The sequence below is a fragment of the Marmota monax genome, unplaced genomic scaffold, assembly GCF_021218885.2.
Source record: "Marmota monax isolate L192 unplaced genomic scaffold, Marmota_monax_Labrador192_F-V1.1 WCK01_AAM20220418_F8-fsc00007, whole genome shotgun sequence".
In the NCBI taxonomy this organism is placed as follows: domain Eukaryota; kingdom Metazoa; phylum Chordata; class Mammalia; order Rodentia; family Sciuridae; genus Marmota; species Marmota monax.
This window is the reverse complement of record NW_026692781.1, coordinates 1,370,536-1,390,114: the sequence shown is the minus strand read 5'-3', so window position 1 is coordinate 1,390,114 and position 19,579 is coordinate 1,370,536. Positions and strand designations below refer to the sequence as shown.

General features: G+C 31.9%; 1 protein-coding gene across 4 annotated transcripts in view; it reads left to right on the top strand.

Moving 5' to 3' along the window:
• Scn1a (sodium voltage-gated channel alpha subunit 1) overlaps window positions 1-19,579 on the top strand; it is a 155,132-nt gene that overhangs the window by 127,635 nt on the left and 7,918 nt on the right. For 3 of the 4 annotated variants that reach the window (XM_058580146.1, XM_058580148.1, XM_058580147.1), the window contains exons 19-24: window positions 151-305; window positions 1,997-2,170; window positions 7,002-7,124; window positions 13,909-14,190; window positions 16,546-16,599; window positions 18,262-18,399. In XM_058580146.1, the coding sequence (XP_058436129.1) occupies window positions 151-305; window positions 1,997-2,170; window positions 7,002-7,124; window positions 13,909-14,190; window positions 16,546-16,599; window positions 18,262-18,399 (926 nt within the window). The remainder of the gene's footprint in view (window positions 1-150; window positions 306-1,996; window positions 2,171-7,001; window positions 7,125-13,908; window positions 14,191-16,545; window positions 16,600-18,261; window positions 18,400-19,579) is intronic. The other variant, XM_058580149.1, reaches the window with a different exon arrangement.

Below are 19,579 nucleotides of genomic sequence, written 5' to 3'. Positions count from 1 at the left end.
CTAATGAAGGTGCCCTTACTAATCCAGGCTTAGAGAATTATCACAGCAAGACAGAAATGGCAATAGTGGTGGAAACATGAAACAGGCACAAGTCAAGGGATATTACAAAAGGGCTGTTATTTTACTTCTATTTGAACATTATACTTGCAGGCTGTGTGCAGAGATTCAAATGTTGTCAAATCAGCGTGGAAGAAGGAAGAGGAAAACAGTGGTGGAACCTAAGAAGAACATGTTTCCGAATAGTAGAACACAACTGGTTTGAGACCTTCATTGTTTTCATGATTCTCCTTAGTAGTGGTGCTCTGGTGAGTCAGTGTTAAGCAAAAGTGTTACAGCACAGATTTTTTAGTATCTTTTAACACTGAAACCTTGTTGGTAGTTTCTATTCCATTGTCTTAGTATCCAATGCATTTTTAGTAACCCTATCTTTTATCTCTTAGACAACAGACTTAACAAAAAACTAAAAAGCCATTCCTTTTAATATGTATAAATACATTTATAATAATCTACATATAAGTTTTTTGCTTTGAGTAAGTAGTCCCCCCATTTGTCCCTTCGGCTTATTCACTCTAACTAAAATATACTAATATTTAATTACCCTTTTTAATAAAATAATAAGAATGGGGCCAATAGTATAGTCCATGGAAGTTTGTGATTGGGGATATATATCCTCTGAGTTCTAATGAATTTTGTTTCTGAGTATTATTAATACTATTACTGCCTTATAGACAATTGATCAATCTTTAGGGAACACTTCTCTGTGTTCCTCATTCATGTACTACTAGGAAACAATAAATGTAGGTAACAATGAATATTGGACAGAATACTAAGTGATTCATTTAAGCCTTAATTTCTCTTTAGAAAACTACCACATATCATATTGATAGCATTTTAGAAAAACACTGACATGGGGCTGGGGATGTGGCTCAAGTGGTAGCGCGCTTGCCTGGCATGTGTGCAGCCCGGGTTCGATCCTCAGCACCACACACAAACAAAGATGTTGTGTCCGCCGAAAACTAAAAAATAAATACTAAAATTTAAAAAAAAAGAAAAACACTGACATAAAGATGATAGATCCATAGACAGATAGATAGATAAGAAGGATAGGCAAAGAGCTTGGCTGCTTGAAACAAATGCAAGTTTCTTTAACTTAAGTTTATAAATCTAACATAAGGCTGCAGATTTCTTTCATGACATAAATTTCTTCCACATACCACTTTAGATATAGTCTTTAGCCATTGAAAGTAATGTCTACTTAGAAGTAAAATGTCAAGAGGGGTCCATATTAGAAGTATACATATTAGCATCCAAAAAAAAGGAATGTCCTCTTACCATTATTGTCACATGAGATCTCTTCTGAGAAATATAAACTGTTAACAAAATGAAAAAAAACAAAAAATCAGATGAACTTGGTAAATTTGGTAAAATTGTGCACTCTGATGATCAGTCACAATTTCTGGTTTTATAAAAACGTATGCCTTAATATTTTATCTCTATAATTTTCCTTTTTATGGCAAAAAAAAAGCTAAGAGAAGCAAGCAAAACAATGTAATAAAATGAATATATAACTTCAAGTTGTGGTGGGCCTCTTAGAATATGGCATTAAGAACTATTTCTTGAACAAGTCAAATTAACTCATTGAATTACATCTTTACTCCTTTCTCCTTTATTCTGCATATAATAACAATGCCAAGTATAATTTTCCCCTGAAAAAATAATTTTCAAAACTTTGTACATTGGGCTGGGGTTGTGGCTCAGTGTCAGAGCACTTGCCTATCATGTGTGAGGCACTGGGTTCAATCCTCAGCACCACATGTAAGTAAATAAAAAATAAAGGTACATCAACAACTAAAAAATGTTTAATAAAAACTTTGTGAGTAACAAAACATCAATAACTACTATTCTTTGTTCTCTTGTTCCAATGAAGTGTCAATTTTTAAAAGTTTATGGCATTTAATAGTTTTTGAAAACTAAAACATACAGCATTCTCTTATAGGCATTTGAAGATATATATATCGATCAGCGAAAGACAATTAAGACGATGTTGGAATATGCAGATAAGGTTTTCACTTACATCTTCATTTTGGAAATGCTTCTAAAATGGGTGGCATATGGCTATCAAACGTATTTCACTAATGCCTGGTGTTGGCTGGACTTCTTAATTGTTGATGTAGGTATCCTCCATTCCTTTGTCTTCTGCTCAATAGAGTTTGTCATATTTATTCTGTAATTCTATAATAGTGAACCTCTGCCCATGGTATTGTAATAATGTGATATGCTACTAAGCTCATTCACTGGATGATGGTACAGGATTTGGAAGAAATGGGCTAATTTTGTAATCTTAAAATAATAAAGCCAAGACCTTGTCCCAGAGTTGCAGAATGACAGCCCTTGGGCAGGGGTGCAGAGGGTGGAGGGATGCTAGAGCAAAGATGGGCAGCACAGGACCTGTCACTGACCTAACTGCATTTTTTTATTCTAATTTTTTATGTATGACAGCAGAATGCATTACGTTCATATTATACATATAGAGCACAATTTTTCATATCTCTGGTTGTATACAAAGTATATTCACACCATTTGTGTCCTCATACATGTACTTAGGATAAATGATGTCCATCTCATTCCACCATCTTTTCTACCCCCATGCCCCCTCCCTCCTCTCCCACCCCTTTACCCTTTCTAGAGTTTGTCTAATTCTCCCATGCTCCCTCTCCCAACCCCACTATAAATCAGCCTCCTTATATCAGAGAAAATATTTGGCATTTGTTTTTTTGGGATTGACTAACTTGCTCTTGTATAGGCAGAATTAATATTGTCAAAATGACCATATTACCAAAAGCACTATACAGATTTAATGCAATTTCAACCAAATCCCAATGACATTCCTCATATAAATAGAAAAAGCAGTCATAAATTCATCTGGAAAAATAAGAGACCCAGAATAGCTAAAGCAATCTTTAGCAAGAAGAGTGAAGCAGGTGGCATCACTATACCAGACCTTAAAGTATACTACAGAGCAATAGTAACAAAAACATGGTATCGGCACCAAAATAGACTGGTAAACCAATGGTACAGAATAGAGGACACAGAGACTAACCCACATAATTATAGTTATCTTATGTTAAACAAAGGCGCCGAAAAACATACATTGGAGAAAATATAGCCTCTTCAACAATGGTGCTGGGAAAACTGGAAATCCATATGCAACAAAAAGAAATTAAACCCCTATCTTTCACCATGCAAAAAAAAAAAAAAAAAAAAAAACCTCAACTCAAAGTGGATCAAGGACCTAAGAATTAAACCAGAGACCCTGTGCCTAATAGAAGAAACATTATGCCCAAAATCTCCATCATGTTGGGTTAGGCCCTGACTTCCTTAATAAGACTACTGTAGTGCAATAAGTGAGATGGATTCAAACTAAAAAGCTTCTTCTCAGCAAAAGAAACAATCAATGACCTAACTACTTTTTAGCTGGCTGACAGGTGCCCAGTATTTCCTTTTTGGAGAGAGATATTTTTCTAAAAGGAGTATAGAACTCTTGGGAAAAAAAAGTGATAGTTTTGCTGTTACGTTTCACTCACCCTTCTGAAGAGGGACTCATGATTGGTGTCAAAAGATGAAACATGAGTTTCTCCTCTTCTGCTGGTGGGTGAGGTTTTTATAAGCTCCGGTGTCTTCAGCCAAGAAACATTTTGCAGTTCTTAATGGCGGGCTATGCCCTCCAGTGTTCCAGCAGACCCCAACAGCTCGCTGCCAATTTCTTCTTTCTGGGTTCTAGTCTCACAAATTTGAAAAATGAAATCCACAGACAAGGGTGAGTGAATGTAAGAGTAGGATTTATTCAAGTGTGAATAGAAACAGAACTCCACGAAACAAGACAGGAACCAAGAGGGGTGACTGCCTGAGCGTGCTAGTACAGGGTTTTATATAGCACTTGGATCAAAATTATTGGTCCGAATTTATGCTAATCGAGATTTGGAAAAGCAAGGAAAATATTATTAGCCCTGCAATTCCTTTCAGATCAGCCTCACTTTCATTTTTCCCTTGCTCAAGTGGAGGTTGAGGTTATGGGTTCATGGATGCCTGGGGTTCCAGGCTGCAGTCCTGTGTGAAGCCGGCTTCTGCAGAGGATGTCAGCTCCAGGCTCCCGCAGAACACTGTGGGGTGAAAAGTCAGTGCACCTTGGGTCTCCATAATGATGGTCTGCAGTGCCTTAGGCCAGTACTGGCATGGGGGGACTCCATGTAACCCCAGTCAGTGCTTACTATCTGGCCTCCAGCCCACTTAGGCTGTTCCACAGCTCTGGGACAAGTGTTTGACTTCAGTAGCATTTGAGTGAATGAAATGGATAATAAAAAGCATGTTGCTTAAATGTTTTATGTTGTAAATCAGAAAAACTCATGTTTTTACCCCTGCCCACTTGTTAGTTTGGGGCCACTAAGTTACCTGGCCCCTAACTTTGTAAAATGGTGGTATTAACTAAACAAAATTAAAGATGCTCAATAAACACTGAGGCAGGTGGGCACTTTTATAATTAACAAAAATTTCTCTTTGATCTACAAAAGCTTTTAAAGGTAGACATAAATGTAGGTTGCATAGATGATAGCTCCATTATAGTAGATAAGCTGTGCAGAGAACCGAGAAAGACATGCCTACTTTATCCATTACGCTAGAATGTAGACTAAAGACTTGTGGCAAGCCCATTATAGACCACACAATTCTTTGTAGGATTTGTATATCCAATAATTAATATTTCACTTAGCCTAAATTAAGTGTCTGACTTCAAAATTCATTAAATATCATATTTCATGTTATCAATTTGGCATGATTTCAGCTTTGGAAATCATGTCCAAATTATCATGACTCAATGGGCAACATTTTTCACCTAAAGGATAATATTCATCAGGACTATAAATGTTTCTCATGGAAATTGTTGCTAGAACTGAGTCATGCATACATTAGGTCTCCTTGATTCTAAACAAAGGTCAGAATAAAGCAATTTGAAATGCTTAATAATGTTCCCATGAGATGAATGAATTGAAAGAAACCTAAATAAAGTAATTGCTTTCTCATACCAAAAAGGGAAGAAGTTTCTCATATTGAGGTTTCAAGCATTAGAAATTAAATCAATTAGTCCTCATAAATTTTTACACTAGATTTTAAATATAAGTTAACCCTTTTGAAATATACTGAATTTAATTTTGTACTATTTTATTTGTTACATTTCTGAGCTTTGGGGGGGAAGAAATATGATTTTAACATTATTACCAATTGGTTTTTTTAAAAATTTTTATTATTGGTTGTTCAAAACATTACATAGTTCTTGACATATCATATTTCATACATTTGATTCAAGTGGGTTATGAACTCCCATTTTTACCCCGTATACAGCAGAATCACATCGGTTACACATCCACTGTTTTACATACTGCCATAGTAGTGTCTGATGTGTTCTGCTGCCTTTCCTATCCTCTACTAAAGCATTTCTGAAATACTTTTGAAAAACAATTCTATAAATAATACTTTTATTTTTAATGTCATTTTTATTATTTCATAAGGATCAGTGTACCACTCTGAAAATGACACAAATAAATATAGCACAACACAAATAATGTACAAAGTATGTTAAATGTTAATAAATTTGCCTGCAGGTTTCATTGGTCAGTTTAACAGCAAATGCCTTGGGTTACTCAGAACTTGGCGCCATCAAATCCCTCAGGACACTAAGAGCTCTTTACCACACTTTAAAAAAATGGAAATACTTCAGAAATAGTGTTCAGTGTATAGAATTGGTACTCTTCAAATTAAAATCATAACACTGCCCAAATACAGAATTGGGGCAATTTGTATAGAGAATTAGATTTGTTTCCATTAGTGTTGCATATTTTTGCTAATTAAGTAAATCTGTTGATTATTCACCAATTATCCATTTAGGGTCAGGTACGTAGCAGAAACTGTAAATTAGTTTAGCAAATAAAGAGGATATTTTATGATGGAATTACATGTTAAGTTTAATTATTTACATAGAACTCCATTTTAAAAGTAAAAAACAAGGTATTAGGCAAACCTCCCCCCAAAAAATCACCTTTAAAACCAATTTATCACATTAATTTCTGACAATACAGATTATAAATAATCTAATAATATAGTATATTAACTCAGGGTAGATATTTCTTTTTTCCTAGTACAATAGTAGTTTTGTGTTAGATAACTAGCTGTAGGCAAAATGCTAAATTCAGCAGCCTTAATAAAATAAAGCATATCTCTGACATTCTTTCCCACCTGGATTTCTTCCTTATAGCATGATTATGGTGAGGATTATTCTGGGGATTAGAGCCAGGTTTTCACATATGCTAAGCATGTACTCCACAACTGAACTATTCCCCAAGTCCTTATTTCATTATTGCTTCATTTTGTCTTTCCAACTAATTGCTCAACTCATTTATTAGTGGAACAGTTAATAAATTACATGGAATTTAGGTTATTTTTGACCAAGCTTTTAAAAATTTAATTATTAGTATATATTGATTATTTAAATTAATGGGTTTCATTGTGACATTTCCATTCACATATACATTATGCTTTGCTTATTGCCCTATTGCCCTCTCTTCCTTCCTCCACCCAGCTCCCTCTACCCTAAAAATTCCCCTTTCTATTTCATGTTGACTTTTTTTTAGACTCTACATATAAGCAAAAAATGTGATATTTGTCTTTGAGTATTGTTTATTTTGCTTAACCATAATGATCTTCAATCTATCCTGAAAATGGTTTGATTTTGATTGTTAAACTAGTGTTTAATTAATGTCTTTAAAACAACTTGTTTTTAAAATTTAAGCTGAAAACGCTTGCTTAAATTTTTAAAAGTTTTACTGACATGTCCAACCACTTGTCTTCAAATATATAAATTGAAATGGCATTTTACAATTTTTACATAATAACTATAGATTGAAGGAAAAGGGTTCCATTTATTTATTATTATTATTTGTGTGTGCCTGCAGGTTTCATTGGTCAGTTTAACAGCAAATGCCTTGGGTTACTCAGAACTTGGTGCCATCAAATCCCTCAGGACACTAAGAGCTCTGAGACCTCTGCGAGCCTTGTCACGATTTGAAGGGATGAGGGTAAGGAAAATGAAAAACCTGAAAGATCATATATAGCCAAAATTGAGTGCAATTAAATTTAGAATAAGGAAAATATGTGCATGCGAAAGGAATGGCAAATCCTTGCAAACTTGCTACTTAATCCTTTTATCTGTTGCATATTTACTTCGAGGTGATATGCAAGAGAATTTAGGCCTCTCTTAAAATGATATAAAATCATTTATCTGCTGTGCTCATCAAAATGACTTTATTTCCTAATTCATTTTGGGAGTTTCCTTGCAATTTTGCATACAAAAAGCAAATGCACTATTAAAGCATCAATATTATAATTATCTGAAGTGAATTCTACATCATGTACTTCTCCTTTGTGAAGACGCAACTGTATTTAATGAGTTTTACTGAAAATAATATAAAACACACATGTATATAAGAATGAGTATAAAGGAAAATGTGAAGTGTCATATAAATTTTGTCTTTATAATGCCAAAGTTTGCATTATTTGAATATATTCAAGGATAGATATTTAATATTAGCTGAACTTCTAATTTTTAATATAGATACATACAATATAGCCTCAATTTACAACTGCACTTGTCTTTTTAATATAAATAAATGAAGACATTATATAAATATTATGTACAAATGCACATTTTATGGCAATAAATAAAACACTTATAACAAAATAAACAGAATGTGTAATTTTGACTCATTACCATAGGTGATTCATAAACTAACGTTAACTTAAAACACACTTGTCAAAATTACACAAATTTTTATGTTGTCCCTTTTAAGAAAACATTAAATCATTCAACGTGATACATAACAGATTATAAATTTAGCTATTATAGACTTGATATTTTCCATGACTTTTTAAAAAGCATGAAATATTAATTTATATAAAATATAGCTATAAAAATTAATTCTTTTTTAAAGGACCAAAATTTCTTTTATCTAAACAAAGTTGCTGAAATGTCTGAGTCCAACAGAAAACATTGCTCTTTTGTTACCTGAAGTTTGGTTTCTGTTTGTAGAAATTAAGCTGTATTGTCAACTTATATTTGCATTTTCTAGGTCACATATAGCCTATATTCTCTTCTAAATTAAAATTTATTATAAATGTTACTTTTTAAAAACGTAAGACTTTTCTTTAATCTCCCTAAATATATATGAAAACTTTTTCCTCATTAGAAACAATTCAACAAATTGTCATGCAAATAGTGCTGCTTTATTTCTCATATAGACTAATTTTTCATTAAAATGTGATCAGATATTCTCTCTAGGATATGTAAAAATCAAGTTTGCTTTCCAGTTAAAATGTCACTTTATTTTGTTCCAGAGTAGCAGTTTCAATTCTCAAGAAAAATATACTTTTCATACATTCTACTTGAAAACATATTGTCTGAATTAAAATAATACATTATAAAAGGTTTCTGAAATCTGAATGATGCCTAACACATAAACTGCTATCAACATTTCAAATTTGATCTTTTAAAAATGTAATAAATTCATGAGTTGAATGGCCATTTATTTCAATATATAGCTCCTTATTTCCATAACAATGGAGCTATATATACTTTTTACAGAAATAACCTGATCTGTAATTATTAATCAATAGTGCTTGATATATTTTTGGAGGCTAGTTGTTGAAGCTTGAAGTTTGGAAACATAAACTCCTTTTAGATGCTGATAGACTATAAAACCAAATCACTTAAGATTTCATATTTATAAATTTGGCTTCTTGCCTCACAATAGCATCAAGTACACCACACTAAAATGACAGAGCTCTTCAACACCTACTTGGCATTGTAGAGTCAAATTATTGATTCTATTTTTTTATATTTCGAGTATTTGAATACTTTTTTACTTTGTAAAAATACAATTATGAATAATGGTGAAGTTGAAGGTAACACAATTGTAGTTGGGAAGTGAATTTTGAATATATTCAGAAACTCTCATTTAGTTCTTTTTCTTAGCAGCATAATATTGCAATAGCTGTGTCAAAGTGTAAATCAGGCACTCATTTTATTTTGTTTTTCTGTCACTTTTCCAAAGCATGTGCTTTTATGCAACACTATTGAATAAAGCATGTTAATAGTGCTTGATAAGAACTTAAAAAGTAATTTAAAAAGTTATCATCACTTTGCACTTTGTGTTTTGCATGTTTTATGCACATTTCTGGCTGACAGCTTTTGAACATTTATTGTATTTCAAATTTCCAGTCCAAATTTCCAACTTGTAAAACTGAACTGAGTGAATTGATGTTGTGAATACCTAGGGTAAAATAAAATTTGTATTTCAATTTGTATTTTTCAATTTCCTAATCTAGGTAATCTTAAATACCTTTTCAAAAGAACTCAAGTATTAATTGATAGGGAAACAGACAGAGAGCATCATATACAAAAAGTAACACCATATGTTCTGTCATATCAGATTTCTAACTAATAACAAACTATATATTTCTATTTTATATAGGATAATCTTGCTCCAACTTGGATGGGGTGGAGCGCTGGTTCCTCCCCTCAGCCCCTTATTATGGGTACTGTATTACCCCTTTTGTACCTTTACTCCTTGCACTGTGACTTATGTGTAGTGGGGTGAGGGAGGGACTGGGAAGGGTGTAACTGCACCACAGTAGGGACAATAGAATATTTACTACCTAATTCACAATTTTCAATTGTCTTAAATTTATTTGGGGAAAAATACCTTTCTGCATTTACCTTTTGTGGATTTTAACCACAATGATTGATATCTTCATTAAGTATCACTAAATATGACTTCTTATGTGTATATTGAATTATCCATTTATGGGGAAATTATTTGGTGAGGGTGGGGAACCCTGGTGTAGGACGATTGTATGAAAATAATTTAACTTATTGAGCTGAAGATATGGTTTGAGGTTACATGCCTTGGCATTTAGTACCTTGGTCTGGGTTCTGAAAATGGCCAGCTACATGCTATCAGTCTATTGTGTGAGCAGATGCTAAGGTGTAACATTCCAGGTTTTATAAGACTGTTATTGATTGTATGACATTTTCATTTTTTATTGTGTGAGTTCATAGAGTTTATTCTCAAAATGTAACAAGGCAAAAATATATTAAGGAAGAGTTGAATAAGCACTCATTTGTATCTTAAATGGGAAAAAAACTTAATATAAAAGAATCAAATTATTTGAATTATGCAGAATAGAAACTCACCCAAAACTAAAACAGAAGCATCGTAAGTACTAAAATTGATTGGCTGAGGATAGTAGCTCAGTAGTAGAGCACTTGCCTACTCTACATGAGGCCATGGGTTTGATCCCCTGGACCACAAAAAAGAAGAGTAAAGAAGAGAGAAGAGAAGAAAAATATATAAACTCACTTCTTTTAGAATAAGTCTCTCCCAACTAACTTTCTAGGATCTCAGAAGATATAATAAAAACAAATCTACTTTTTTGTTTACTCTTGAAGTTTAGGAATATTGTACAAGAAGAAGAGTTTTTATTTCTGAGGTAGAAAAACCATTGTAATTTTTGTTTGAGTAATTGATGTGTCTTTCAGAAATAATTGCCTTAAATAAACCCACAACACAATTTTTATTGTTAGATTAAAAAACAAAGATTCTATTATTCTTTTCCAGACTCAGAAATGTATGATTTTTTCCTTTACCTACTTTTGATTTTTATTCATATAGTCTTCCTGTATTTTGAGTAGCATTAGAATCCAACCACTAATATTTATTCATCAGGACATTTCCTTTATTAGACATCTCTTTTTATGCACCTGAAAATATTACTTTGTTTTTTCCAATTCATTCAGACCAACTCTGCCCATGCATTGCCTGCATGGGAACCAATTACTGCAGTTCCTTAGAGACAAAAGAGTTAATACACCTCGCTCTACGCTGAACCAAGGATTTAGTTTAGGCTCTCGGGAAAAGACAATTCTTCTTATGATCCTTTGATGTCTAATGAAATCTTAAATATGAGATTTGTATAGTATATTTCCCATTACTATGTTAAACTTTTTTCAAGATAAAATTCTTCATCTTAGTAAAATAAAATTTTTGAACGCTTCAGATGTATAACAATTTTGCAAATCATATCTTGAATCGCACTGCTACAGAGTACATGCTTGCATCTAATTCCATAATTAGAATTACCTGTAACTTAAAACTGGTTCCTGTTCCAAAGTAAATCTCTCAAATTCATTACTTTTCCCCCATTTATCTGTCCTTACTTCTTCCAATTATTCTTCTCCCATATCTGCTATTTCCAGATATCTGCTATTATGATTTGATCAATAAATACTAAGTTAATCTTTGCTTCATTCTTTCATCCATTCAATCATTTTTATATTGCCCATATTGAAACCTCTTTGTAGTAATCATATTTTCTAGACACTCAAAGTCTTGGAGGAGTCACAAATATATTTTGCATCTTATATTTTTTAAAGTTTATTATCTATAAGGATTACATGAATACAATGAATCTAGTATAGAGCAACGTGGGTAACTGAAAAATGAGAGCAAAACTTAGGACAAGTGATAGGATAGACTGGAAAGAGCATGAGATGCTACTTTCTGAATTTAACCTGTTTTAACTTCATCTGCCTTATTTGCCAAGTAAGGACACAATACTAAGTTATCACATTATCACTACATTCCAGTATAGTAGAATTCTGCTTCTTGAATTCAAAGGAGAAAACTCTCATATCTATTTAGGTGGCTAAGTGAGGATGAAGGTTAGGCTCCATAAAAGAAGTGCTATTTGAATTAAAGCCTCTGAGAAAGGAGACTATTTCAGAAAGGGAGATATTGGACAAGGAATTCAAAAGAAATGGCATCTCAATTTTCTGGCAATTAAATTAGCACATGGTAACTCTATTAGTTGGGGCAGCATCAAGGGTAGGTGGCCAGGGAAGTTAAACTTGAGGTGTAGATTGTGGAGTGATATGCATATCGTGACAAGTAAAACATTTTTTGTAATTACTGGGGAGCCATTAAGTAATTTTAATATAGGACTTGGGGAAGATCAATTCATCTTATGTATATTGAAGGCAAGAGAAAGGAGCATTTGACAATAATACAAAAAGGAAGGTTATCACCAGGATAAGGATGGTGACAATGAGGATGGAAAAGTGACAAAAGTGAGAAAAGTTTTGAAGAAAGAAATATGAGACTTACAGACTGATATGAAAAGAATGTAAAAAGTAGCTATACAGAAATGCAAGAAAGTGTCTGCTAACACTCTATACTGAGTGTTGAAGGTAAAATTATGTATTTTAATATGCAATTTTTGTATAACAGTAGAAAGAGCATTTTAGTGTGGATGACAAACAAAATATTCAGACAAGGATGGAAAGAAATAATAACTTGATTTCAATTTTCAAATCTCAAGTCTAAAAGAAATCTTATTGTGTACTTGCATTTAAAAATGGAATACAAAATAGAGTTTTATTCAGTTAATTTTAAGATAGACAATAAAATAACATAAGGTGTTTCAGTTTGGTCAGCTGTGTAGATCACATTATCTGGTTCTCTCTGGCTAACTCAAGCTGAGTTAACTTTTTCATATTCATTTCCCATGTTTATCATTACTAGTTTCATTATTTCCTTTGGCCCACTTGTCACAGTGTTTTGTATCCTCAGAAGGCCTCGAGCTCTGTATAGACTTTATACAGTGTTTGAAAGTATGAAGAATTGCTTCTTGTTCTTTTCCCCCCTTCCCCAGATAGATACGGATTTTTCTTCTAAAAGCACACTGGAATCAAAATACAAATAGAAGATATTTTTGGTGCCTGTTTACTTTGAATCAGATTTACAGCAATAATAGAGGTGCATAGGTGGAATTACTCTCAGCTATTAATGTTCAAGTCTGAGACACCAGCCACTTGCAAGCATTTTAGAGTCTGTCTTTATTTTCCCTCTTAGATATTCATGTGCAGCTCCAGTGGGAACTGTGGAGGAGGAATCAAGGACTACAGTGTTGTCAAATATGAAAACTCACATTTTTAATTTGTGGTCCAGAGAAATAAAGAGGGGGTAAAAACATTTTTCCATAGGAGAAAAGTAGATAATAACTTAGCACAGAACTTAATGTAATCACATCAGATTTGGGAACTATCTATTGTATCCCTCCTTTTCTTAAGAAATCAATTTGTTTCATTTAAAATAAGTTTATTGGATTAAACTCAGTAAATGAAACAACTTATATGACTGGAGCTTGAAATAAACGATGTGATGATCTAATGAAATACATAATGCTAAATTGTCTTGCTTCTTATGCAAAAATTATTATTAGTCATAGCAATGCATGAATAATTAAGGCCAAAATTACATTAGGTATTATATGATATTCTTATTTTTAGACATATGAATATTTTTTTATTTATTTTAAAAGTATAATAGTCAAATCAACTCATGCCCAAATGTTTTAGTTTTGTTCTTTAATATATTGCCTTCTTTAAATGAGTTAATCTTCTGTATAAGATTCCTACTTCTCTTTTTTCTAGTAAGCAGCACATATTCTGTCTTCATCTGGCAGCAAGTTCCTCTGATTTCGCTTTTCCTTTAATCTGTTAGAACTTCTCCCTTTTTTAAGCTTTAATTTTTTTGTTATATTGCCTGTATTTGTTTTCCTAAGCATATTGCTTAAGAAATAGTGGATTTCATTTCAATATTTTTTTACTTTGATTTTAAAAGCATATTCTAGGATAAGTAGTTCTTGATATAAAAAAATTGAAAGATTAAAGATTACTAGGGGAATGTCTTTTCTTTTTTAACCAATAAGAATTCTGACTTTTCTTTTTTTCCATTTGTGTATTAGGTGGTTGTGAATGCCCTTTTAGGAGCAATTCCATCCATCATGAATGTGCTTCTGGTTTGTCTTATATTCTGGCTAATTTTCAGCATCATGGGCGTAAATTTGTTTGCTGGCAAATTCTACCACTGTGTTAACACCACAACTGGTGACATGTTTGAGATCAGCGAAGTGAATAATCATTCTGATTGCCTAAAACTAATAGAAAGAAATGAGACTGCCCGGTGGAAAAATGTGAAAGTAAACTTTGATAATGTAGGATTTGGGTATCTCTCTTTGCTCCAAGTTGTAAGTGAACACTATTTTCTCTGAAATATTTTTATTGTTCAGAATAATAACAACATAATGACTACAATTGTTATTGAGTTACTAAGAAGAAAGTTTATAGCATTTTTTTTTCTAATTTTGATTTATTAGTACAAGTTTGTGAGCCCAGGTGGATGGAAACTTCATTACATGTGAAAACATGGTCAATGTGGTCAATAGTGACCAGATATTGTAGGTCTTTCCATAGATCTTTTTTTCCTTTTTCCTTTATGTTTTTCCTTTTTTTCTAAATTTCCTTCACTTCGTATATGAACAAGTTGATTATTAAATCAATAACTTTGTTATTAATTTTTTTCTATTGCAATTGAAAATGCTTTTCACTGGTGGATTACTCCTCTCCCCAACACATAAATACTTAACACCTGATGAGATTGTAACTGATTTGGAGGAATCAACTGCTGTTTAGTTATATTATTTTGGATTGGAGATTCTGGAATGATATTTAAGTTTTATGATTAGATTCTTGCAATAAGATGAAATTAACACTTGAGAGCACCTGGACACAGAAAGGAACCACATGCAACTGTTGTCTTATCTCAAATGACCTCTAAGCACCATTATTTAATTCTATTTTATCCTAAATATCCTACTATGTATCTAAGACTAGTTCTCTAAAAAAAGTGCAGTTCATAATTAATAAAAACACAAAAATTGACAAAACTAGAAATAATATTACGACACTTAGCTGCAGCCTCATTGCAATAAAGCAGTGAATAAAAATGGCCCAGAGTTTTTGAAAAATACAATAAAGATGCTACTCTGATTTGGCTGCTAAAAACTCAGCTTTAATACAAAAACAGAGCTTCTGTCAAATTTCTTCTGTTGTGCTTCTATAGGGTCTTTAGGGTAGAAATCTGATTATGTTCACTGGGATAACATTTTTAGTTGTTCAACCAGGACAATCACTAAGCAAACAAACCTATACTCCTCAAAATCTTCTTACAGTTTTCTCTGGTGTCTTTACTATGATTCCAATTCTTCCCACCTTTTTGTTGTAAATTTTTGTTTTTCTTCTGGACATTTTAAATCTCTTAATGTTCATGCAATTAATATATGGATTTAAAAATCTAGCAAAATAATTTATTTAATACTATACTAAATACAGAATGACGTTTCTTTGGGCATTTATCCTATTTACTAGTACTCACACTTGTAAATGTTACTGAAGCATATCATTTCCTCTATAAAATTGAGGAAAGAAAATTTGAAAATTTTAAGCAATCCTTCAAAATGCTAACATTTTGAAAATATGAAGTCCTGTACAAAGTTATTAAATATGTTCTGTTACTGAAAAATAACAACTAAAATATAGCTTCATAATTGGCTATATACAGAATCACCTCTGTTGATTAGTAATTCCTTGAAATTGTTCCACGAGTCTGCTTTTCTGTTCCTGTGCCAAGTATGTAATGGACTTGTTCTATCACTGACTGAAGCCATTGACACATTCAACATTTCTCTCTTTGAGGTACAATGTATTTCTATTGCCAAGACTCATAGCTTTCTCTTTCCATTACAACATACTCACTTGTCTATCTTCTCATGATGCCACCACTCCACAGTGTTAAGAGTTATAAAGCATGTTATGATACAGATGCTGAAAACTATTAGGCTCCTTCATTAGCTAAAGATCCACAGAGCTCAAAAATTCATATACGGGACAAGTTTAAAATTACAGTAAATTATTAAACTTGGAATCCTTTAAACTGAATACCAAGTGTCTACTGTTTTCCACTTCTCTTGCCCATATTAATGCCTTCTGTGCAAAAAAATACAGATAAAAAAGTGGAATGTAAGATTATTTCTGAATACTTAACTTCTATAGTCCTAACAGTATAGCTTCAATACTGCTTTTAATTTATATATAAGGATCACACCCCACACACACACATATATGTGTGTGTGGAGTGTGATCCTTATATTGTGACAAAAAACAGAAATCTCATATCAGTCGCTTTAAATTTCAGCAGATGATAATCAGATCTGATTTTTTTTATTTTTTGGCTGCTATAGATATGATCAAATGTGTTTACATTTGTAAGGCTTTCTAAAAGTGTTCTACCAAATTGTAATAGCACTTTAAATTTCATGAATTCATTAATTATAAAGAATGGGGAATTATAAGTCAATTATCAAGCAGGATTATCTATAAAATGACCATTATGTTTATTTAGTATTTTGTATCCAAAATCCCTATAAATGTGTTTTGAAATGCTTTTCAAAAATATTCCTTTAAAGTGTATCTTTAAGAATATTTATAAACATCAGTTCTGAAGTATTTTGGCTCCAAAGTAAAATGTGTGTCCTTTTTAATAGGCAACATTTAAGGGATGGATGGATATCATGTATGCAGCGGTTGATTCCAGAAATGTAAGTATTCTTTATATTATAAGCCTTTTTACTATTTTGATGAGGTGCTTAAATAAACTCAACAAAACAAATGAAATGAGTCTATGTTGGTTAAATATATTCAAGAAAAAATATGACTCAGGTTAATACTTGAGTATAGCAATGTTTATCAGTAAAATCTCATTAAGATAAATTTAAAAAGCATGAATTATTTTGAAAGTCAAAGGTAACATAAGCGCATCTATTTAATAAGTAACAGATGTTCTTCTTGTTAATATTTTTCTATTTTGTTTCCTTTTTATTCACAAATTTTATAATCACTAGTAATTTTGGTTTGCAAAAGCAGGTATGAACAAATATATGATTTCCATCAGTTGCTGAAAGGTATAGTTACCCTCTATGTTAAACAACATGAAAAGCTACAGAAACTGTCCTAGGGCCACAGATTTACTTAACAGTCTCTTTCAAATCCATTCTGTTATATGATGTCAATATCCATAAATTTATTAGATCCTTTGAAAATGTTGTTATCACTTCTTTGCTAGTAGATTCCTCCAAGTATGTATCAGCTAAGATCTACTTTATCTAACCCCAATGTCTTCCATGTTTCAGTAATGTAAATTGATATTCATGTTTATTCTAATTTTAGTCTTCAAAACATTGTAAAATTGAATATTTTCTATAGGCCTTCCTCTTTCCATTCTGAGTTCTCATCTCTTTTAATTCATGATCCATAGACATGACTTTAACATCTTCTGTACCTGTAGTTTTTAGACTGAACTGATAGTTTGATTTTTACTTTTATTGAAGCCACAATAGCTTTCCTTCTATGCTGAGTACCTTCCCAATAGCCTTCAGAATTGTGTTATTTGACCATTAAATATATTTTGCTTTATGTGTTTGGTCAGTTTTAAATCTACCGTCTCTAATAAGAGTTGAATTGATCTGGGAACTAGGTGTAGCAACTCTTTACATCTTTATTAGCTTAAAAGTGATAGCTCTATGCCTATTTGTTATACATACAATTTAGAGATTAAATTATGAATTGAGAATTTAAAATGAACTTTCCATTTATGTCTACTTGATCTGAAAAATCCAATGAGTGATATCATGTTGGGTAGGATGTCAACATACAAATTAATAATTCAGTTATTATTTGCTAAATGCATTCTTGCATATGTGAATGATTGTTTCTAAATGTATTCTATATGTATTTGTAGAAATAATTTTTCACTAATTTTTAAAATGCTAAATTTTATGTACCTTAAAAACCTTCCAAATTCATCACACTACTGTCCAAATAACAAAACATTAATTGTGGTTACAAAAATTAGATTCTACAATATCATAATAACAATATTTTTCACATGAAAATATCACTAAAGGACTGGAGTTGTAGCTTAGTGGTAGATCGCTTGCCTAGCATGAGTGGGTCACTGGGTTCGATCCTCAACACCACATAAAAAAATAAATTAAGTAAAGGTATAAAAAATAAGATTATTAAAAATATATATCACTAAAGGATATAGATACTTCAGAGATTATTTTTAGAGGTAGTTAACACAGGAAAAAATCCTGAAATATTACTAAGTACAGTATTTTCTATACTCATGAAAAAGGACCAGTGATATTTCCCACATTAAAATATATTGTAATATTTTGCAAAATATTCTCCTTTGGTAGGTGGAACTGCAGCCCAAGTATGAGGAAAGTCTGTACATGTATCTTTACTTTGTTATTTTCATCATCTTTGGGTCCTTCTTCACCTTGAACCTATTTATTGGTGTCATCATAGATAATTTCAACCAGCAAAAAAAGAAGATAAGTATTTCTAATATTTTCTCTCCTACTGAATTAGAAAAAATTAATATTTAGGATACTTTATTCATCAAATGAGTACTCAAATTCAGAGAACAAATGGTTCTATATATGGACTATTTTTTATTCCTCCTCCTCTGCTATCAACTACCACTCTCTTTCAGGCTGTAGAAAGCTGAGAATGAATGATTGTTCACATACCTGTATGCAGGCTCACCAAATATCTCTGCTTTTTCCCCCTATTTTAATTAAGAAATAACATTGGCTGTCTTTTGAAAGAAAATAATTTATAAAAATCTACAAAAAAAACCTGAGGAATGTTCTACTTTTCCATGTTTTGTCCTTATAAATCCCCAGGCCCCTTTATCCATATCATCAGTTAAAAAATTACTAGAGGTTGGAAAGTGGAATAAAATGGTGGATAAAGGCAGGCTATATTTGATCAGTGTATGTTGTATCTATCCATCTATTGAAGTATCACACAAAGCCCCACTGATATGTGCAATTAATACATGTTGATCAAAAAGAAAAAAACAGACTCAATCTTTGCAAGAAATTAGGCACCAGATATAAATTTTCTCTAGTGTTTCTTTTCATACTTTTTTTTCCTTCTTGTTTCCTTTTATAATGTCCATTTCTTTCTCCCAGATATTTAAGTATAAGCTATCACTTCGAGTCCTAAATTGTACAGATCTCTATTTGTAATTATCATTTATGAAGCTCATTTTATTGTTTATATATGTTCATTATAGAAAGCATGAAAAGTAAATAAATATTGTCACTTGGGTTAACCACTATTCATATTTCACGTTCTTCTATTCACAATGTTTCTATGTATATTCTTATTGTTGAAATTCTTTTTTTCATCTACAACTTAAAATTTTCTTTGACATAAGTATTTTCCATTTTTAAGTCTTTATGTATACATTAACAGAAATTATTTAACCATTCTCTAACAAGTTGATAATTTAAATTCCTCCTAATCTTTAATGATTTAAATACCACCTTGTCAAATTTTTATATCCCATAAAGGAAAAAAAATAAACTGAGTTTTTAGCTATTCCTTAGGATAAATTCCCATAATTAAGTGTTTTCCTTCCCCAAAATAATGTAGGCATTCAAACTACTAGTAAATATATATAAATGTGCAAGTGGTGCTTGCAGTTCCCTTACTGGTATCAAA